The sequence below is a fragment of the Manis pentadactyla genome, chromosome 15 (assembly GCF_030020395.1).
Source record: "Manis pentadactyla isolate mManPen7 chromosome 15, mManPen7.hap1, whole genome shotgun sequence".
Lineage (NCBI taxonomy): Eukaryota > Metazoa > Chordata > Mammalia > Pholidota > Manidae > Manis > Manis pentadactyla.
The window spans coordinates 36,966,637-36,989,902 of NC_080033.1; the positions used below are offsets into that span (position 1 = coordinate 36,966,637).

The following is a 23,266-nucleotide window of genomic DNA, read 5'->3' on the forward strand; positions in this document are numbered from 1 at the left end:
TTGTTAGTGTATAGGAATGCCACAGATTTCTGCATATTAATTTTGTATCCTGCAACTTTGCTGAATTCAGATATTAGATCTAGAGTTTGGAGTAGATGCTTTAGGGTATTTTATGTACAATATCATGTCATCTGCAAACAGGGACAGTTTAACTTCTTCCTTGCCTATCTGGGTGCCTTTTATTTCTTTGTGTTGTCTGATTGCTGACTAGGACCTCCAGTACTATGTTGAATAGAAGTGGGGAGAGTGGGCATCCTTGTCTTGTTCCCGATCTTAAAGGAAAAGTTTTCAGCTTCTTACTGTTAAGCATAATGTTGGCTGTGGGTTTGTCATATATGGCTTTTATTATGTTGAGGTACTTGCCCTCTGTACCCATTTTGTTGAGAGTTTTTTTCATGAATGGATGTTGAATTTTGTTGAATGCTTTTTAAGCATCAAGAGAAGATCATCATGTGCTTTTTGTCCTTCTTTTTGTTGATGTGGTGGATGATGTTGATGGACTTTCTAATGTTGTACCATCCTTGCATCCCTGGGATGAATCCCACTTGATGATGGATGATCATCTTGATGTATTTTTGACTTTGATTTGCTAATATTTTGTTGAGTATTTTTGCATATATGTTCATCAGGGATACTGGTCTATAATTTTCTTTTTTTGTGGTGTCTGCCTGGCTTTGGTATTAGAGTGATGCTGGCCTCATAGAATGAGTTTGGAAGTATTGTCTCTTCTTCTATTCTTTGGAAAACTTAAAGGAGGATGGGTATTAGGTCTTCACTACATGTTTGATAAAATTCAACAGTAAAGCCATCTGGTCCAGGAGTTTTGTTCTTATGTAGTTTTTTGATTACCAGTTCAATTTCATTGCTGGTAATTGGTCTGTTCAGATTTTCTGTTTCTTTCTGGGTCAGCCTTGCAAGGTTGTGTTTTTCTAGAAAGCTGTCCATTTCTTCTAGGTTATTCAGTTAGCTTATACTTTTTCATAGTATCCTTTAATAAATCTTTGTATTTCTGTGGTGTCCGCAGTGATTTTTCCTTTCTCATTTCTGATTCTGTTTATGTGTGTAGACTCCCCTTTTTTCTTGGTAAGTCTGGCTAGGGGTTTATCTGTTTTGTTTATTTTCTTGAAGAGCTAGGTCTTGCTTTCATTGATTCTTTCTATTTTATTCTTCTCAATTTTATTTATTTTGGCTCTAATCTTTATTATGTCCCTCCTTCTACTGACTTTGGGCCTCATTTGTTCTTCTTTTTCTAGTTTTGTTAATTGTGATTTTAGACTGTTTATATGGGATTGTTATTCTTTCCTGAGGTAGGCCTGTATTGCAGTAAGCTTTCCTCTTAGCACAGCCTTCGCAGTGTTGAATTATTGTTGTCATTTTTCTCCATATATTGCTTGATCTCGGTTTATATTTGGTGATTGATCCATTGGTTACTTAGTAACATGTTGTGAAGCCTCCATGTGTTTGTGGAATTTTTCATTTTCTTTGAGTAATTTACTTCTAGTTTCATACCTTTGTGGTCTGAGAAACTGATTGGTACAATATCAATCTTGTTGAATTTACTGAGGCTCTTTTTGTGGCCTAGTATATGATCTATTCTTGAAAATGATCCATGTGCACTTGAGAAGAATGTGTATTTTGCTGCTTTGGGGTGTAGAGTTCTGTTGATGTCTGTTAGGTCCATCTGTTCTAATGTGTTGTTCAGTGCCTCTGTCTCCTTACTTATTTTCTGTCTGGTTGATCTGTCCTTCAGAGTGAGTGGTGTTGAAGTCTCCTAGAATGAATGCATTGCATTCTCTTTCCCCTTTTAATTCTGTTAGTATTTCTTTCACATACATAGGTGCTCCTGTGTTGGGTGCATAGATATTTATAATGGTTATATCTTCTTGTTGGATTGACCACTTTATCATTGTGTAATGTCCTTCTTTGTCTCTTGTAACTTTCTTTGTTTTGAAGTCTATTTTGTCTGATATAAGTACTGCAACTCCTGCTTTTTTCTCCCTATTAGTTGCATGAAATATCTTTTTCCATCCCTTCACTTTTACTCTGTGTATGTCTTTGGGTTTAAAGTGAGTTTCTTGTAGGCAGCATATAGATGGGTCTTGTTGTTTTTATCCATTCAGTTGACTCTATGTCTTTTGATTGGTGCATTCAGACCATTTACATTTAAGGTGATTATCGGTAGGTATGTACTTATAGCCATTGCAGGCTTTAAATTTGTGGTTTCCAAAGGTTCAAGGTTAACTTCCTTACTATCTAAGAGTCTAACTTAACTCATTTAATATGCTGTTATAAACACAATCTATAGGTTCTTTTTTTCCCCTCCTTTTTCCTCCCTCCTCCATTCTTTATATATTAGGTATCATATTCTGTACTCTTTGTCTATCCCTTGATTGACTTTGTGGATATTTGATTTAATTTTACATTTGCTTAGTAATCAACTGTTCTACTTTATTTACTGTGGTTTTAGTGCCTGTGGTCACAGCTATTAAACCTTAGGAAACTTCCATCTATAGCAGTCCCTCCAAAATACACTGTAGAGATGGTTTGTGGGAGGTAAATTCTCTCAGCTTTTGCTTATCTGAAAATTGTTTAATCCCTCCTTCAAATTTAAATGATAATCTTGCCAGATAAAGTATTCTTGGTTCGAGGCCCTTCTGCATCCTTGCATTAACTACATCATGCCACTCCCTTTTGGCCTGTAAGGTTTCTGCTGAGAAGTCTGATGATAGCCTGATGGGCTTTCCTTTGTATGTGATGTTATTTCTCTCTCTGGCTGCTTTTAATAGTCTGTCCTTATCCTTGATCTTTGCCATTTTAATTACACCATGTCTTGTTGTCTTCCTTGGGTCCCTTGTGTTGGGAGATCTGTGCACCTCCATGGCTTGAGAGACTATCTCCTTCCCCAGATTGAGGAAGTTTTCAGCACTTACCTCCTTAAAGACACTTTCTATCCCTTTTTCTCTCTCTTCTTCTGGTATCCCTATAATGTGAATATTGTTCCGTTTGGATTGGTCACACAGTTCTCTCAATATTCTTTCATTCCTAGAGATCCTTTTTTCTCTCTGTGCCTCAGCTTCTTTGTATTCCTCTTCTCTAATTTCTATTTCATTCATCGTCTCCTCTGCAGTATCTAATCTGCTTTTAATACTCTCCATTGTGTTCTTCAATGATTGGATCTCTGTCCTAAATTCGTTCCTGAGTTCTTGAATATTTTTCTGTACCTCCATGAGCATGTTAATGATTTTTATTTTGAAATCCCTTTCAGGAAGATTCATGAGGTTGATTTCATTTGAATCTTTCTCAGGTGTTGTATTCATAATTTTACTTTGAACCAGGTTCCTTTGGCCTTTCATGTTTGTATATGGTGCCCTGAAGTGGCCAGAAGCTCTACTCTCTGGATCTACTTAGCCCCTTAAGCAATGTCAGGGGTCACAGGGGAGCAGTATTGGTGCCTTGGGGGAGGAAAGAGCTGTTTCCTGCTTCCCGGTTGCTATGCCTGTCTCCACTGCCAGAACCAGTCGGCCAAGCACACAGATATAAGCCTCTATGTTTTGCGTCTGTAGTTGCTGTAGACAGGTCTTCCCTCTGGCTGGACTAATGGCAGAGTAGGGTTTGCCAGTTTGTGAGCCAGGTGGGGCTGGCTGGGAAAAAGGCGCCGTAGGCTGCCTGTCATGGAAGGGGTCCTTGGAGCTGTGTAGCCAGCCACGGAGTTGGAGCACCTGAAGATCGTGAAAGTTCTGAACCTGCTGGGCAGAGTGCACCTGGACAATTTTGTCTACCCATCCTTCATCCTGAGCAGTGAGCTCTGTGCAATCCTTTCCCCTTTAGCAGCCCTCTTGCTGTTAAGAAGTCTCTCAGACTGCCTGCCTTTATTTTGTCCCAGAGCAGCCAGATACGGATCCCTGCTTTCCACAAGCGACTGGAATCTCAGTCTCTCCAGGTATTCTGCCTGTCTCAGCTATCCAAGTCCCTAATCAGGAGAGTACCATGAAAGCACCATGAAATGTAGGTTTTTGCTCCCAGAGCAGATCTCTGGAGTTAGGTATTCAGCCGTCCCATGCCTCCACTCCCTCCCCGCTCCGTTTCTCTTCCTCCTACCTGTGACCTGTGGTGGGGGAAGGGCTTGGGTCCCACCAGGTCACAGCTTTGGTACATTACCCTGTTCCATGAGGTTATTATTTACTTCAGGTGTATGCAGTTTGGCACAGTCCTCTTTCCTGTTGCTCTTTCAGGATTAGTTGTATTAATTATATTTTTGTATTATATGTGGTTTTAGGAGGAAGCCTCTGTCTCATGTCTCACGCCGCCATCTTTTGTCCTCCTCCGGCAGGATGGCTATTTTAACAATATAAATTCTACCTACCCAAGAGCATGGGATGAATTTCCATTTATTAATATCCTTTTTAATTTCTCTTAGGAGTGTCTTGTAGTTTTCAGGGTATAGGTCTTTCACTTCCTTGGTTAAGTTTATTCCTAGGTATTTTATTCTTTTGATGCAATTGTGAATGGAATTGTTTTCCTGATTTTCTGCTAGTTCATCATTAGTATATAGGAATGCAACAGATTTCTGTGTATTAATTTTGTATCCTGCAACTTTGCTGAATTCAGATATTAGTTCTAGTAGTTTCGGAGTGGAGTCTTTAGGGTTTTTTATGTACAATATCATGTCATCTGCAAACAGTGACACTTTTACTTCTTTCTTACCAGTCTGGATGCCTTTTATCTCTTTGTGTTCTCTGATTGCCATGGCTAGGACCTCCAGAACTATGTTAAATAAAAGTGGGGAGAGTGGGCATCCTTGTCTTGTTCCCGATCTTAAAGGAAAAGCTTTCAGCTTCTCGCTGTTAAGTATGATGTTGGCTGTGGGTTTGTCATATATGGCCTTTATTATGTTGAGGTTCTTTCCCTCTGTACCCATTTTGTTGAAAATTTTTATCATGAATGGATGTTGAATTTTGTCAAATGCTTTTTCAGCACCTATGGAAATGATCATGTGGTTTTTGTCCTTTTTCTTGATGTGGTGTATGATGTTGATGGATTTTTGAATATTGTACCATTATTGCATTCTTGGAATAAATCCTACTTGATCTTGATGGATGATCTTTTTTATGTATTTTCTAATTCAGTTTGCTAATATTTTGTTGAGTATTTTTGCATCTATGTTCATCAGGGATATTGGTCAGTAATTTTCTTTTTTTGTGGTTTCTTTGCCTGGTTTTGGTGTTAGAGTGATGCTGGCCTCATAGAAAGAGTTTGCAAGTATTCCCTTCTCTTCTACTTTTTAGAAAACTTTAAAGCGGATGGGTATTAGGTCTTCACTAAGTGATAAAATTCAGCAGTGAAACCATCTGGTCCAGGGATTTTGTTCTTAGGTAGTTTTTTGATTACCGATTCAGTTTTGTTCCTGGTAATTGATCTGTTCAGATTCTCTTATCTCTTCCTGGGTCAGCCTTGGAGGGTTGTATTTTTCTAGAATGTTGTCCATTTCTTCTAGGTTGTCCAGTTTTTAGCATATAATTATTCATAGTATTCTCTAATAATTCTTTGTATTTCTGTGGTGTCTGTAGTGATTTTTCCTTTCTCATTTCTGATTCTGTTTATGTGTGTAGACTCCCTTTTTTTTCTTGGTAAGTCTGGCTAGGGGTTTATCTGTTTTGTTTACCTTCTCAAAGAGCTAGCTCCTGCTTTCATTGATTCTATTGTTTAATTCTTCTCAATTTTATTTATGTTCTAATCTTTATTATATACCTTCTTCTACTGACAATGGGCCTCATTTGTTCTTCTTTTTCTAGTTTCATTAATTGTGAGTTTAGGCTGTTCATATGGGATTGTTCTTTCCTGAGGTAGGCCTGTAGTGCAGTTTACTTCCCTCTTATCATTACCTTTGCTGCATCCCACAGATTTTGCTGTGTTGAATTATTGTTGTCATTTGTCTTCATATACTGCTTGATCTCAGTTTTTATTTGGTCATTGATCCATTGGTTTTTTAGGAGCATGTTGTTAAGCCTCCAGGTGTTCATAGGCTTTTTCATTTCTTTGAATATTTTATTTCTAGTTTCATACCTTTGTCGTCTAAGAAGTTGGTTGGTACAATTTCAATCTTTTTGAATTTACTGAGGCTCTTTTTGTGGCCTAGTATATGATCTATTCTTGAAAATGTTCAGTGTGCACTTGAGAAGAATGTGTATCCTGTTGCTTTTGGATGGATTCTTCTGTAGGTGTCCTTTAGGTCCATCTGTTCTAATGTGTTGTTCAATGCCTCTGTCTCCTTACTTATTTTCTGTCTGGTTGATGTGTCCTTTGGAGTGAGTAGTGTGTTGAAGTCTCCTAAAATGAATGCATTGCCTTGTGTTTCCCCCTTTCATTCTGTTAGTACTTGTTTCACATATGTAGCTTATCTTGTGTCGGGTGCATAGATATTTATAATGGTTATATCGTCTTGTTGGACTGACCCCTTTATCATTATGTAATGTCCTTCTTTGTCTCTTGTGACTTTCTTTGTTTTAATGTCTATTTTGTCTGATACAAGTACTGCAACTCCTACTTTTTTCTCCCTATTAGTTGCATGAAATATCTTTTCCATACCTTCACTTTTAGTCTGTGTATATCTTTGGGATTGAAGTGAGTCTGTTGGAGGCAGCATATAGACAGATCTTGATTTTTCATCCATTCGGTGACCCTCTGTCTTTTGATTGGTGAATTCAGACCATTTACATTTAGGGTGATTATCAATAGGTATGTACTTATTGCCATTGCAGGCTTTAGATTCATGGTTTCCAAAGGTTCAAGGTTAACTTCCTTACTATCTAAAAATCTAACTTAATTCACTTAATATGCTATTATAAACACAATCTAAAGGTTCTTTTTGTTTTTCCATCCTTTTCTTCCTCCTCCACTCTTTATATATTACGTATCGTGTTCTGTACTCTTTGTCCCTTTTTATTACCTCTGGTGACAGGTATTAAACCTTAGGAACGCTTCTATCTATAGCGGTCCTTCCAAAATACACTGTAGAGATGGTTTGTGGGAGGTAAATTCTCTCAGCTTCTGCTTGTCTGGAAATTGTTTAATCCCTCCTTCAAATTTAAATGATAATCTTGTCAGATAGAGTATTCTTGGTTTGAGGCCCTTCTGCTTCATTGCATTAAATACATCATGCCACTCCCTTCTGGCCTGTAAGATTTCTGCTGAGAACTCTGATGATTGCCTGATGGGCTTTCCTTTGTATGTGATTTTTTTCTCTCTGGTTGCTTTTAATAGTCTGCCCTTATCCTTGATCTTGCCACTTTAATCATTATATATCTTGTGTTCTCGTTGGGTCCCTTGTGTTGGGTGATCTGTGAACCTCCATAGCCTGAGAGATTATCTCTTTCCCCAGATAGGGGAAGTTTTCAGCAATTACTTCCTCAAAGACACTTTCTATCTCTTTTTCTCTCTCTTCTTCTTCTGGTACCCCTATAATACCATTTGGATTGGTCAGACAGTTCTCTCAATATTCTTTCATTCCTGGAGATCCTTTTTTTCTCTCTGCACCTCAGCTTCTTTGTATTCCTGTTTTCTGATTTCTATTTCATTACCATCTCCTCTACTTCATCTAATCTGCTTTTAGGTACTTCCGTTGTATGTTTCCAGATACTGAATTCTTCAACATTTTTTCTCATTCCTGAATTCCTCCCTGAGTTCTTGAATATTTTTCTGTAGCTCCATGAGCACGTTTATGATTTTTATTTTGAAGTCTTTTTCAGGATGGTTGATGAGTTCAGTTTCTCTAGGCCCTCTTTCTGGTGTTTGTGGGATTTGGGGTTGAACCAGGTTCCTTTGATGTTTCATATTCATAGTTGGCACCCTCTAGTGCTCAGAAGCTGTACTCCCTGGAGCTGCTCTGCCCATGGAGTGATGATGGGGTTCGCACACAAGCAGCGCTGGTGCCTGTCAGGAGGAAAAAGCTCTTTCCTGCTTCCCGGCTGCAGTGCCTGTCTCCACTGCTGGGGCCAGTGGGCTGAGTGCGCAGGGAGATGTCTCTGTGCTTTGCACTTATAGCTGCCCTAGGTGGGGCCACCCTCTAGCTATCCTGGCACAATGGTGGGGGCAGCCAGTTTGCAAGCTGATGCCTGCTGGGAGTGCCTTTTAGCTGCAAAGCCAGCCAGGGGGAAGGAGTGCCTGAAGCTCCTGAAAGTTCCTAACGTGCTGAGCAGAGTGCGCCCAGACAGTTTTGTCCACCTGTCCTTTCTCCTAAGCAGCGAGCCCTGTGAAGTTCTTGCCCTTTTAGCAGCCCTCTTGCTGTTAGGAAGTCTCTCAGACTGTCCACCTTTCTTTTATCGCAGAGCAGCTGGTTATTGATATGTGTTTTCCACAAGCAGCTGGAATCTCAGTCTCTCCAAGTATTCCGCCTGTCTTTGCTTTCCAACCCCACTAATCTCCAGAGCACCATGCAATGTAGGTTCGTGCTGCCAGAGCAGATCTCTAGGACTGGGTGTTCAGCAGTCCTCGGCCTCTACCCACTCCCTGTTCCATTTATCTTCCTCCCTCTGGTGAGCTGAGGTGGGGGAAGGCCTTGGGCCCCTCCAGGTCATGGCTTTGGTACTTTACCCTTTTCCTTGAGGTCTGCTCTTTTCCCCAGCTGTAGGCAGTCTGCCACAGCCTTCTTTCCTGTTGCTCTTTTAGGATTAGATATATTTGCTATATTTTCATATTATATGTGGTTTGGGGAGGAGGTTTCTGTCTCACCTCTCACGCTGCCGTCTTTGACCAATCACATTTTTTTAAAGTATTATTATGAACTCATAGTTTTTAATGTATTTATATTTCATTCCATTATTATTTTTTATGCAAAAATTGTTCCATCTTAGATAATAGGAGTCTCTTGACATTGGCTTCTGTGTCTCTGATAAGAACCCAGTAGATTTGATGGCTTCTAGGCAAAAGAAGATGCCCCCTGCTCATCTTGTACTTCTCCTGCTTAAAGCCTGAAATCAGTTATTTCTCCAAGAAGCTCTGACTTATTTACTGGGAAATTGAATTTTGGAGTGCTTGTTGCTATGTTGTCACTGCTTTTAGACATTTTACTGGAATAGCTAGGAATTAGTGTTTTTTTAGGAAGAGAAAAATAAATCATAATTTCATACCAATAATTCCAGTTTAAATAAATAGTGTAGAGTGTTTTTACTTTTGATCATATAATTGTATCTTATTTGTGCTATAAATTTGGCTGCTTAGTGACATTGAAATTATTACTTGCTTTGTCCATACTTAATAGTTTCAAAATAACCATGCTGTTTTTACTAACAGTATCTCTGTTGAATGCAGTTTAAAGTTTCTTCCTGATTCTTCTTGTCCTTAAGAAAAATCCCTCTACAACTATATACTTAAACTATTGTGTTTTAAAGTTGTTGAGAAAATTCTTTTTGTGGCTTATTAAAAACATAACTTCCATTGTTTCAGCTTTTTTAAGAGATTTTTTTGCTTTAATTTTTATTTTTTAATTATGTAAAATATTTACAAATTTTCAGAGTTAGAACTGAAATGAGATATATTCAGAGAAAAATGTGGTATATTCATGCAATGGAATATTATTCAGCTTTGAAAAAAGAAAATTTAGACACATGCTAACATGCATGACCATGTTGTCCTGGTCATGGACATTATTCTGAGTGAAATAAACCAGATGTACTGTCTGATTCTATTTATGAGGTATCTAGAGTAGGTAAATTTGTAGAGAGAGAAAGTAGAACAGTGGCCACCAGGGGTTGGGGGAAGAAGGGAGTAGGGAGACATTGTTACTGGTTATAGCATTTCAGTATGGGATGATAGAAACATTTTAAAGAGAGTTGGTGGTGATGTTTGGTTGTACAACAGTGTGAATGTACTTCCTTCACTGAACTATATGACTTAAAAATAGTTAAAGTGGTAAGTTGTATGTTATGTATATTTTACCGGGAAAAAAAGGTCATATTCAGAGAGGTCTAGCTTCTAACCTTATGCCTGTTTTCTTTCCTTTCTATTGATAATCATTCTTGGTTTTTTAATTTATTATGCTATTTTTTGAAATAAGGAAGTATTTATGTATTTGTATTTCACCCTTTTCTTAAAACTAGTGCCTCTGCACCTTTTCTCTCTTTTAGTCATCTTAGTATATAGATATCTTTCCAATTTCATTTTTACAGCTTCATATTGTGTAGATATTCCATATGTATTCAACCTGTCTGCTACTGATGGATATTTTAGTTTCCAGCCTTTTGCCATTACAAATAGAACTGCCATGGATAGCCTTTTTACACATGTTATTCTGTATTTTTACTGTTATGTCTTTGGGATGAATCCCTAGAAGTGGGCTTACTGGGTCAGAGAATAGATGGAGTTGTAATTTTGCTAGGTATGGCTGTAGTCCCTACCTTAGTTTGAACCATTTGAATGTCTACCAGCAGTGTTTTGAGAGTGCCTGTTTTTCTAGAGCCTCACCAGCAAATATACCAGAATATATTGTCAAAATGTTGGATTTTTACCAGTCTGATAGGTGAGAAATTATATGTCAATTTTAACTTGCATTTCTCTTGTTATGAGGAGTTGGACATGCTTTCATGTGTTTTAAGGGGCTTTGCATTTTTTTTTATCATTAATGTACAATTACATGAGCAACATTATGGTTACTAGACTGCCCCGATTATCAAGTCCCCACCACATATCCCATTACAATCACTGTCCATCAGTGTAGTAAGATGCTACAGAATCACTACTTGTTTTCTCTGTGTTACACTGCCTTCCCTGTGACCCCCCTCACATTGTGTGTGCTAATCGTAATGCCGCTTTTTCCCCCTTTCCCCCTTATCCCTCCCTTCCCACCCGTCCTCCCCAGTCCCTTTCCCTTTGGTAACTGTTAGTCCATTCTTGGGTTCTGTGATTGTGCTGCTGTTTTGTTCCTTCAGTTTTTCTTTGTTTTTATACTCCACATATGAGTGAAATCATTTGGTACTTGTCTCTCTCTGCCTGGCTTATTTCACTGAGCATAATACCCTCTAGCTCCAACCATTTTGTTGCAAATGGTAGGATTTGCTTTCTTCTTATGGCTGAATAATATTCCACTGTGTATATGTACCACATCTTCTTTATCCATTCATCTACTGATGGACACTTAGGTTGCTTCCATTTCTTAGCTATTGTAAATAGTGCTGCGATAAACATAGGGGTGCATCTGTCTTTTTCAAACTGGGCTGCTGTATTCTTGGGGTAAATTCCTAGAAGTGGAATTCCTGGGTCAAATGGTATTTCTCTTTTGAACATTTTGAGGAACCTCCATACTGCTTTCCACAGTGGTTGAACTAATTTACATTCCCACCAGCAGCCTAGGAGTGTTCCCCTTTCTCCACATCCTCACCAACATTTGTTTTTGTTTGTCTTTTGGATGGTGGCCATCCTAACTGGTGTGAGGTGATATCTCACTGTGGTTTTAATTTGCATTTCTCTGATGACTAGTGATGTGGAGCATCTTTTCATGTGTCTGTTGGCCATCTGAATTTCTTCTTTGCAGAAGTGTCTGTTCAGCTCCTCTGCCCATTTTTTAGTTGGCTTATTTGCTTTTTGTTTGTTGAGGTGCATGAGCTCTTTATATATTTTGGATGTCGACCCTTTATCAGATATGTCATTTATGAATATATTCTCCCATACTATATGGTGCCTTTTTGTTCTACTGATGGTGTCCTTTGCTGTACAGAAGCTTTTTAGTATGATATAGTCCCACTTGTTCATTTTTGCTTTTGTTTTCCTTGCCTGGGGAAAAAGTTGCTCATGTTTATGTCCAAGAGATTTTTGCCTGTGTTCTTTTCTAAGAGTTTTATGGTTTCATGACTTACATTCAGGTGTTTGATCCATTTTGAGTTTACTTTTGTGTGTGGGGTTAGACAATGATCCAGTTTCATTCTCTTTCATGTAGCTGTCCAGTTTTGCCAACACCAGCTATTGAAGAGGCTGTCATTTCCCCATTGTATATCCATGGCTCCTTTATCATATATTAACTGACCATATATGCTTGGGTTAATATCTGGACTCTCTATTCTGTTCCACTGGTCTATGGGTATGTTCTTGTGCCAGTACCAAATTGTCTTGATTACTGTGGCTTTGTAGTAGAGCTTGAAGTTGTGAAGTGACATCCCCCCAGCTTTATTCTTCCTTCTCAAGATTGCTTTGGCTATTCAGGGTCTTTTGTGGTTCCATATGAATTTTAGAACTATTTGTTCTATTTCATTGAAGAATGCTGTTGGTATTTTGATAGGGATTGCGTTGAGTCTGTAGATTGCTTTAGGCAGGATGGCCATTTTGACAATATTTATTCTTCCTACCCAAGAGCATGGGATGAATTTCCATTTATTAGTGTCCACTTTAATTTCTCTTAAGGGCTTTGCTCTTCTTTCCTGTGACTGTTTCTGTCTTTTGCCAGTTTTACTTTTGGGGTAGTAGTCTTTTTCTTCTTTGTAAATAAGGACAAATCCTAGAGCTCCCGTCTACTGCAGCAGAAACTTTGGGGACAGAACCAGCAACTTATGTATTAACAAGTTCCCCTAGTGATTCTCATGCACATAAAAGTTTGAGAATCACTATTCTGAACCATCCTTGATCCTTCCTTTCTAAAATCGTCCAGTTTTTACTAACATGTCGTTAGACCATGCCGCCTTCTTCTCTTTGGCTACCATCATCTGCCGTCCTCATGGGCACCTCATTCCCTGAAGATTCCTGCTGTGGGGCTCTGTCACCTTTCACTAGGCCTGTCATAATTTTAGGTAATTTCAGTACCACAGCGATGCTCTTGGCAGTGACCTGGCCTCGTTCTTGGCTCTCCTTTTCTCTAATAGTCTTGTCTTTCTTTCTTCCATAGGTGTTCCGTGGCCATACCTGTAGAGCAGTGCTTCCCAAACTTCATCTTGTTCCAGAGTTTAATGGGAATGTCTCTGGGATCTACTATTAAATATATGCTCTTGGCTTCTAATATATACTCTTTACTTGAAATTTATTTTCTTTGTATATTTGAGAATGTTTTTCAAGAACATAACTTTTGAGCCTCAATTTCTATGAAATGGAAATGGTAATAATACCTGGCCTGCCATATGGCTCTTGAGAGTATCAGAAAATCCTATATGGTGTGGCCTATAGGAATATAAAGTATTTTTATTTATTTTCTGTAATATCCAGCAGTAACTACTGGGTTAGATGTTTAAGTAAAATTGCTTGAGTTCATGCTTAGTTAATGGTAAGTCATCCATATATATTAAGATCATAAATTCTCGGGTTGGCTGTGTACTGGGTATGAGCATAGAATTTTGGAACTAGAGGGATCTTATTTTCTCATGCTTTATAAGGAGAGGAAACCAAGGACTAAATTTGCTGAGTGACAACACTAAGACTGGAATGAACTGTCCTTCTTCCCTGCCTAATTCTTTACCTTATAGGTTTGTATGCATTGGGCAACTTAAGTTTGTGAGTCATGCTTGTGGTAATGCAGCATGAACAGCCTTGTCCTAGCATAGAAAATTCCGTAGTTGGTGGAATTCTTTTCATTAGAGAATTTCCTAGAAACCTGGGCATATTAAGTTACATTTAAATTTGGCAGAAGCATTGCAAATGATTTTGAAATGAGTTTGATGATTAAGAACTGTTTAGTATTTTTATATATAACAAGAGCTAATATTTAGTGAATGCTTACATGCATTAATTAATCCTTATCGAAACTCTGTGTGAGGATTTTTGTCCCAGTGTTAATGGTAAGGAAATGGAAAATTTAGTGGGGTAAGTACCTTGTGCTGGATTGCCAATCAGTAAATGGCAAAGCTATGATTTGAACTCAGGATGTCAGATTAAAAATCCCAAGCCCTTAATCACCACACCTTGTTGCTTCTTACAGGAGATAGCCTGGCAACACAACTTTTATGATACTTTTGTCAATGTATGTGTTCAAATTAGCTTTAAATGAAAATTATCGCTATGTAATTTAATGGTTTTTGTAACCCTTAATAATAATTTACATTAACACATCTCAAGGTAAGTTCTTACTTTGTATAGATTCAGCCAATTTTTAGTAAAGCTACATGATCCTATTTACATTTTCAAAACATTGATCAGTGTTAAAAAACTAGAGTCTCTTTAGCCTGTGTACATCTGAAAATTTTCTTCAAATAAAACTAATAGGAACTGAATCCCTTTTTATAGGCTTGCGCCTATGATAGATTGAATAATGACAGGGACTTGCATAGGCCTCATCTTGATTCAGAACTAACAGCTATATTTAGGAGTAATTAGAATGTGTAATAACTTCTCTGCCAAGAGTTTATGTCATTGAGAGTCATGGAGCCTGTAGAAGAGATTGCTGTCAATCCTGTTATACATGCTATTGGAATTGGTCAAGTTTAACACTGTACATTGTCTTCTTTTCTTTCAACAGTGCATGACTCCTGATCAGCTGATGACACTGTGTAAAGCAGGCATTCATAGTAGTAATATCAGTGTTAGAGTAAATGTTGTTAGTATTTTAGGAATTACTGGAAGTGTCCTAAGCAAAGAAGAAGGTACATTTGAAACTCTTAAGGTAAAACAATATGCTTCTGACCTAAAATGTTAAATCATTAGAAATAGGGGAAGAATAACTGTTAGCCAACTTCTGTATCACTCCAGGGATTTTTGATAATTTTTGATATATGGGCACATGAGAGAGAGTATGGCTATGTGGCTGTGTTTGTGTACACATACACAATGGGCGTGTATATGTATAACCACTTCCCTTTAAAAGTATAATTTCCAAGGTTCATTTAGAGGAACAGCAAGTTTTTCTCAGACATAAGATGTTTTTAAATGTTTTTATGTAGTGGTATTTCTTAGCATGAAGAAAACTACAGAGAAAGTATAGTAAATATTGCATACCCATCAAGCATATTTTAACAATTATTAGTATTCTGTCATAGGTACTAAATATAGTTTCTTTGCTGGGTGTGTTAAAGTAAATTGAAAATATCATGGTATTTCACTCCTATTGGTTCAGTAAGCATGTCTTAAAAATAGAGAGTTTCTTCTATAACTTTATTACCCTTCTTTATTCAGTTAACAGTTATTTCTTAATATGTCTAACACCAGGTCCATATTCAAAATTTTCCAGTTGTTCCCAAAATATCTATTTGCAGATAGTTTGTTAAACTAGGATCTAAGTCAACCCTACATGTTGTGTCGAGTTTTGGGGTCTTCTAAGCCGGTTTTAGTCTGGAACAGTTCTCCCCACCACTTATATACTTATATACACAGTTCTTCCTCAGGTCCTGGGTCGATCTTCTCATGGTGTCCAACCTTCTGGATTTGTCTGATGGCTTTCTTGTGGTGTTAAGCTTCTTCCTTTACTCTCCGTATTTCCTGCAAACTGGAAGCTAGATATAAAGGCTAGGTTTGGTTCACATTAATCTTTTTAATAAGTGCCTGAAAGGTGATGCTGTGTGCTTCATATATCTTGGATATTATATCTAAGTACTGTCTCAGAGGTTATCTAGGCCACTTCAATTCAGATGATAAAGTTTGAGGCACAGAGAGTGTAACAGACTGTTCAAGAGTCATCCTGTTTTTTATGGTGAAGATGGAGCTTGGACTTGGTGTTCTTAGCATTTCCACCCTCAACCCCTAGTACCAGATGTGCACATCAACCTTAAGGCACAAAGAGTAAAGCAGAACAGCCAAGACAAAACAAGTTTATTCTTGAACAATTCTTCGCAGATTTGTTCTGTTCATTAGCTTGCTAACTGTGAAAATAGGGGTAGATGTTAAAAATCATTACAGTGAAGGAAAATGAGATTGTGTTATTTTTTAAATTGTCTTAATGGTTTTCCTATAACTTAAAAAGCATAGTTTTGTTTTTGTTTTTATTAGACAGTATTTATATGCATTTGACACCATGGGAAAAGTCTTTCGGAGGGAGATAGTAAAATTTAATAACTTCCAAAATTAATCTTCATATCATTTGTAGGTCTTAATTCATTTTAGTTAGAAATATAAACTCTAATGTGTTTATCATGTTTATATTATACTTGGTATATTTATTTGTATATGTTAAATCTTTTAAGAGTTTTAATTTTCCCTGGTATTTTTATATAAAATATTATGCATGAATTGTTGCCACATTTAAATCAAGTACTTATTTTGGAAATTCGACTCTTGAATGATAGTAGTGTGTTTCGTTGTCTCCAGACCATTGGATGCTTTCTCCTTGAGGTTGCCACCAAAGATCCCTCGCTTGTAGTAGCAGGAGAAGCTTTGGATGCCCTCTTTGTTGTTTTTGCAGATGGTAAAGAAGCTGAAAGGGCCTCAGTTCAAATTAAATTGTTATCTGCTCTAAAAGAATTCCAGCCAGTCTTCAAAACGAAGGTATGTAGCCTTTTTATTTTTAAAATCTCAATATTCTTTGGGAAGAGGGTGTATTCCCTCCCTGCAGTCTCAGTGGTCCATAGAGCACTTTACCCCCAGTCCCATGTTATGATGGCTGGCTGCGTCAGAGCCCAGTCACTTTCTGTTGAATCACTGTGACTTGAGCCAAAATGATGTTGACAAGTTCCTCTTTCCATAGCAGTTTAGTAATGTTAACAGTGCTTCTGTATAAGCACTACCATCTAGCTTACAAACTACTTTCCTATACAGCTTAAGTTTATTTTATATTACATAATGCATTATAGGTTGATTTCATTGTTAGGAATATTTCCTTTGGTGCTCTGAAAAAAAAGGCTCACTCGAGGCCATTCTGTATTGGAGAATGTAGCTACCTGCTTCTGCCCTTTTATTTATTGCTTGTTTCATCAGGAGCATCAAAGCTAACTCTGAGTCAAAAAATTTTTTCAAAGACTTTTGGTGGCAGGGTGAAAAGCAACCAGGAATTTCAAAAACAGTCTTACGTCACATGTCTGTGAGTTTATTATTCTCCTGTTTAAATCTCCATTTGTAAATTATGTCATTTTGAGAAATAAAATTATTTGTAGTTTTCACTTTCAGATTTTACATTAAACATTTGCTTTTAAATCTCTGTCAAGAGAAGTTTCAATGAAAAATTGCTTGTTTTTGTTGCTTTCCAGTATGTATTTCATCTGTCTAACAAGCATCTAATGCAGAATTCCATTCTCATGGAGAGAATGCTGCCATTAAGTTTTTAGGTGAATATGATTGTGTGTCTAGAAATTTAAATTTTCTGAAAAAATTTAAGGCATAAAAAGTAGTTTTCTTTTACAGAAGAAAAGAAAAATACCAACACACACTGCACGTTCCATTGTCATTGTTTTATCTGAAGTCAGTGTTGGTTTAAGAACATTATTATCACTTTATTTTTAGCATCTTCATATTTTGGCATCTTACATTTTAAATGTGACTAACATTTAGGTGACTACACTGGTGGGGGCAGGTGGAGAGTGGATTGAACAATTTATTCTTAAGTATGCTTTGTTCAAGTGCGTAGTTTTTTTTTAGATATAATTGACATAGCATTATATTAGTTTTAGGTGTACAACAATAATTTGATATATATATTGTGAGATGATCACAATAAATTAACATCTGTCACCACACAAGTTAAAAATTTTTTTTCTTATGATGAGAACTGTTCAGATCTACTCTCTTAGTAACTTTCATGTATAGAATGCAGTGTTGTTAACTAGTCACCATGCTGTGCGTTACAGCCCCAGGACTTCACTTTATAACAGCGAGTTTGTACCTTTTGGCAACCTTTACCCATTTTGCCCACCCACCCCCCATCTCCCCAGTGTGTTTGTCTTTTTAAGCAGTAAAAGGTCTTCTTGTCACCTATTCCCTGCCTCATAGGTAAGCAGTTAGTATATTTTCCCTTTATTATCTAAAAGGTACATGATATATTCATAGTCATGTACTTAGTGTGTTTTTGCTAACATTATCTTCTAGAGATATTTCTATACTAGTACATGGAGGGTGTCTACATTATTCTTAAATATTACAGACCCTTTATAGTTCTGAAAAAGGAGTTTGTAAAGTAAGGAGCAAATATCCCCTATTTCCTTGCAGCTACAAGGCAAGCAGATGTAGTTAGGAGTCATCAAACTCTGCAGGAACAAATGCTTAGAGAGGACTTACGTAAACTGAGAACCAGGAAAACAGCTCCTAACCCTGGAAGGTCTGTTGTTGTAATTGATTGTCCTACTTAATATGTATTGCTATGGTAAGATATTTAATTAAATAGTTTTCTTTTCTCAAAGGTATAAAGCCTTAATGAAATTTCTTTGTTAGCCAGAAGGGCAGCCTATAGTTTTTGCTATGAAACACCTTTGTGAATAAAGCCACAGTTGCATTAAAGGCTGTTTGGTATATATTTAGCCCCAAACTGCATTTAAACACAGTACAATGCGTTTTATCAAAGAACTTGTCTAGAGCAATGGCTCCCCCTGTGTCAGCAGCACCATCTGGTAACTTGCTAGAAATGCAGATCCTTGGGCCCAACTCCACACCTACTGAGAATCAGAAGTGGGATAGGCCCACCACTCTGTTTTTAACAGGCCTGCCAAGATGACGCTGTTGCACTCTAAAATCTGAGACCACTGCTCTGGACTAGAGGTGAGGTATAGTTCACATACCATAAAACTCATTTTTGTAAAGTCTACAATTCAGTCATTTTTGTAATTCATTTATAAGGTACACAGTCTTAATGTATCTTGATGGCCTCCGTACTGTGTTCCATTACCTTGTAGGTGAAAATGTCTCACTAAATTCTAGCAGCTGTTTGTTCTGAAAATAAATACATGCCCAATTAAATGCTTTCTTATTTAAAGGAATTATTAATATATACCAAATCACATATGATTTTTTTTGTTGTTGCAGATACGAAAGGAAGGGAAAAGTAAATACACATCAGATCAGCTGTGTGTTCTCGATAATGTGAAGATGAATTTGAGAAGGTTTGTCGCTTACCAAGAAACCATTGAGAAAAAATTGACTTCTTGAACCACTGAAGAGACGGATTCCTGCCCCAGTGTTCAATGCTGAAGCTTACTGAAGGGCCTACTTGGAATATATGTGTCTCTGAAAGTTATTTTTTAATGCCTGTATTCTGTACATTAATTTGAAGTTCATAAAAACTTGAAAACCTGTCAGAAATACCTTTTTAAGAAGTTAAAGAACTGGGATCTGTGTGATATTTCTGGTGCTTTCTAAATTATGTTTGCAGCATGTTTTAATCTCTAGAAACAGGAAGAGTGGAAACACAAAGGAATCTCAGGTGAATTCTTCATGAACAATGCAGAAATTTCCAAACAATCATGTTTTCCTTGAATTTTGCAAAAATGGAAAATCCAAAACATTGCTTGGATTCTTTTAATAAGCCAGTATCATTTTATATCAGCTGCATCTTTAAGTAAAATATGAAGACAAACTTTATACAATTGTTTGGTTTCAAGTATACCCATTATGTTTAACTTTTGTGAAGAAGTAAATGACTTGAACTTGTATTCCTCTATTTAGTAGAATATACTAATGAGATAATGAGGTCACTGTCATCCTCTATATAAATGGATCTGATCAGTTGCTGCTTTGTAACATCACTCCTTGTTTAATTTGATATGGAATCAGAACTGGGAGAAAGTATTTTTTAATAAATAACTTTTTAGTTGAAAGTCTTCTGTCATACAAAATCTTTTAAAAAATACTTGATGACCTATTCCTAGATGTTTGCTTGCTAAAGGATATTGCTTTGACTATATGTGTATATTAAAGATAAGACCTAAAAGAGGAATCTCCCACGTTACTCCCAATAGCCTTGAAGTAATAGGGTGACAGCCGGGGCAAAGGGAAGGAGTTTTGAATGTATGTCATTGTCTGAGAGGGGCCCCTAGAACAGCTCCACCATCTGTCTGTTTGCCTCATCGGAAGAGTTCTCCATGGAGATTTGAAAATTTCCCTCAGTTGATCTCAGTTGCTCTGTTAAAAGGCCCAGTACACAGTATATGACTCCAATTTGTTGTTAACATCCATCATCTCAGTTATAATTTTTTTTCCTTGTGATGAGAATTGTTAGGATTTACTCTCTCAGCAACTTTCAAATAAACAATACAGTATTAACTATAATCACCACACTGTACATTACATCCCTAGGACCTATTTGTCTTTTAACTGAAAATTTGTACATTTTGACTCCATCCATTTTTCCCACCCTCTTCCTCAGCAACCACCACTCTGTTCTCTGTATCTTGAGCTTAGTTCTTTTAAGATTCCACATATATAAGTGAAATCATACAATATTTGTCTTTGACTTAATTTCACTTAGCATAGAGCCATCAATGTTGTCACAATGTTGGACCTATATTTCATGGCTGAATAATATTCCATGTGTATAAATGCTGTTTTCTTTATCCGCTCATCTGTCAGTGGACAGTTAGGTTATTTCCATGTCTTAGCTATCTTGAATAATGGTGAAGTGTGGGTACAGATACCTTTTTGAGAGAGTGGTTCCATCTCCTTTGGACAAATACCCAAAAGTGGAATTCCTGGATCATATGGTAGTTGTGATTTTTAAATTTTTGAGGAACCTTCATACTGTTTTCCATGGTAGCTGCACCTATTTACATTCCTACCAAAAGTGTACGTGTACAAGGGTTCCCTTTTCTCCACATCCTCCCCACACTTATCTCTTGTCTTTTTGATAATAGCCTTTCTAACAGGTAAGAGGTGATAGCTCATTTTGGTTTTAAGAGACAGGGTATTCCAAAGAAGAAAAGTTTCAGAATTCTCCCTGCTTCAAATATTTATAGAATATAATTTTTTTTAAGGAGGATAAAATTTCCAATTCTGTCATCTTTCCCACACTTTCCAGCCTATAAACATGCAAAATATTACAGGACCTGGTACATAGCAGGCTCTTGATAAATATTTGTTGAATGAGTAAATGTTAATGATTTTCTATTTTATTAAGCTCTAAGGCAGTTTGAGAATTCAAAATCATACTTGAATACTTGAATGCAGAACGGTAAAAGGTAAGTTGTTACACTGAAAATGTGCCATCCAAAAACTTTTAGACTCTGAGGCATTAATAGTTGGACCTATATTGCTATCATTTAATTTTTCTACTCAGAGGGAAGATGGAAAAAGTTTAAATATACTTTACAGCTCTGTTTACATAATAGCTCAGTACAGCATGCAAATATTACTCAAGGCACAGTAGAATAGAAACTACAGTTTTTTTTTCCCTGTATGACTATAGGAAAGAACAATCTACTCGAAAATACATTTATTTGTAAATTGTCCAGAATAGTATACTATAACACTACTTTAAGTGTTGAAGTATGAACTCATGTGAGATTCTTTTGTTGTAAGAGATTTTAAGTGTTCATCCTGCCATGGCATGTCTGCCCAAAGAAAGAAAAATCACTACTTTGCATCTCATCTTTTTTTTTTCTTGCCTTTAAGATGGAAACTCATTTTATGTTAAAATGATTTTGAAATACCAGTACTTTGATGACATTCCTTTATTTGCAGTTTTATTTTTTGCCTTTAGTCTTTCAAAGAAATACCTTTGGGTTGTCAAGATAGGGAAAGTTTTATTCCTGTTTACCCAGTTGTGCTGTAGGCTTGCTTCCTGTCTTCTTGAAATTGCATGGACCAATAGTTGATTTTATTTAACCAATATATAGAACATGAGCAATTTTAGAACTTATTTCACCATATCCAGAAATTCTCTTCAGCAACAATAGTAAAATTGCACCATATAGTATTTTAAAACATTCTCTTTTAGGTGTGGAAGACTCCCTTCTTTGCCATTTTATTTTTATAAAAAATGGATTTATAATACATATCTAGTTCATATAATCTGTCCCCATTGAAAGAAAGTCTGTCATCGTCTCTGTCCTGTTAACTACTTTAAGTCTTATAGCTTAAGTAGACTGTGATGCTGGTAGATTTCTACTACCAAAAACATTTTGGTTCTGTGCATGATTCTGCCCAAGGACTCAGAATGTTGTGAAACCAAAGCATGTCAAGAACTAGTTGAGGTATTCATAGCACAGTAAGACATGAAAAACCCTGGTCAATAAGAGTATCCTTCTAGAACTTCTGAACAAATCCATCTATACATATATGCATACATTGTTCCTATAATGGAACATAATGTGCCACAACTTGGCTTTTTTCTTTAACAACAATTCATAGATATATTGTCATGTCAGAATCATGGTTAGGTCTTAGAGTGGACCTTTCTTCTTGAAAATGAAAAATTACTTCATTTCCACTAGATACTCCTTTAGAATTTAGCTTAGTAAGTTGGGGTGAGGTTTGCTTTTCTTGGTCTTGTCTTGAGACAGTATTTTTTAAACATTCTTTTGAGTCTCCTAGTGGTTTGGAGAATTGAATCTTCCCATTTGTTGGACCTAATCCCAAACTTGTATGAAAAATAAAACCATAAAAACTATAGGATGAGGACTGAAGATTTTTAGAAATCTAGTACTCATCCTACAGTAGTAATGCTTACCCTTTTACAGGTCATTAATTTTACTGAGTATCTGATGAAAATCATAGACTCCTCAAGTATGTGCACTGCATTATTTATCTATTGTGTAACAAACTACCCCAACCACAGTAGCTTAGAACAAGTTTCTGTGGGTCAGGAATTTAGGTGCAGCTTAGCTGGGTGGTTCTGCCTCAGGGTCTTAACGAGATTTCAGTAAAGAAGTCAGCCAAGACTGCAGTCAAAACTGATGGCTTATCTGGGATAGGAGGGTTCCTTCCAAGGTGCCTCACTCACTTGCCTGTTGGCAGGAGGCCTCAGTTCCTGGGTATGCATGTCATTATGACACAGCAACTAACTACCACCAAAGTTGGTATTCCAAGAGAGAAAAAGTTGTGGTGTCCTTTATAAGCTACTTTAAGAAGTAACACAACATCCCTTCTGCCACTTTTTGTTTTGAATCACTTAAGTCCATTCGACATTCAGATGAAGGGGACTTGAATTCCACCTCTTGAAGACAATTTAAAGAATTGGTGGACATATTTTTAAAGCACCATATGCACATAAATGCCTTCCTTCTGCATCAGAGTTTAGACTGTTTATGGATTTTTCAATTTATGCATAGGCATCAGGTAGAGAACTGCAATTTTGTATTGATCACTCTTAAAGCCTTAAATCGGAAAGGATTCTGAGCATTCCCTGTTGCAGCTGTCTATTTGACAATGATTTCTTTATTCATTCAAGATTTATTTGTTTTATTCAATATTACTCCCATTTCATTTTTCCTCCACAATTGAGTTACCTTTT

At 36.9% G+C, this 23,266-nt stretch overlaps 1 protein-coding gene across 9 annotated transcripts in view; it reads left to right on the forward strand.

Moving 5' to 3' along the window:
* HEATR3 (HEAT repeat containing 3) overlaps nt 1-19,637 on the forward strand; it is a 47,499-nt gene extending 27,862 nt beyond the window's left edge. For 2 of the 9 annotated variants that reach the window (XM_057493383.1, XM_036881030.2), the window contains 3 exons: nt 14,426-14,569; nt 16,207-16,383; nt 18,847-19,637. In XM_057493383.1, coding sequence (XP_057349366.1) covers nt 14,426-14,569; nt 16,207-16,383; nt 18,847-18,969 — 444 coding nt within the window. In that variant the 3' untranslated portion in view covers nt 18,970-19,637. Of the gene's footprint in view, nt 1-14,425; nt 14,570-16,206; nt 16,384-17,081; nt 17,160-18,036; nt 18,146-18,425; nt 18,583-18,846 lie in introns of those variants that run through there. The other 7 variants (XR_005023851.2, XR_008994166.1, XR_005023854.2 and 4 more) reach the window with 7 other exon arrangements.
* Nucleotides 19,638-23,266: the final 3,629 nt, after the last annotated feature.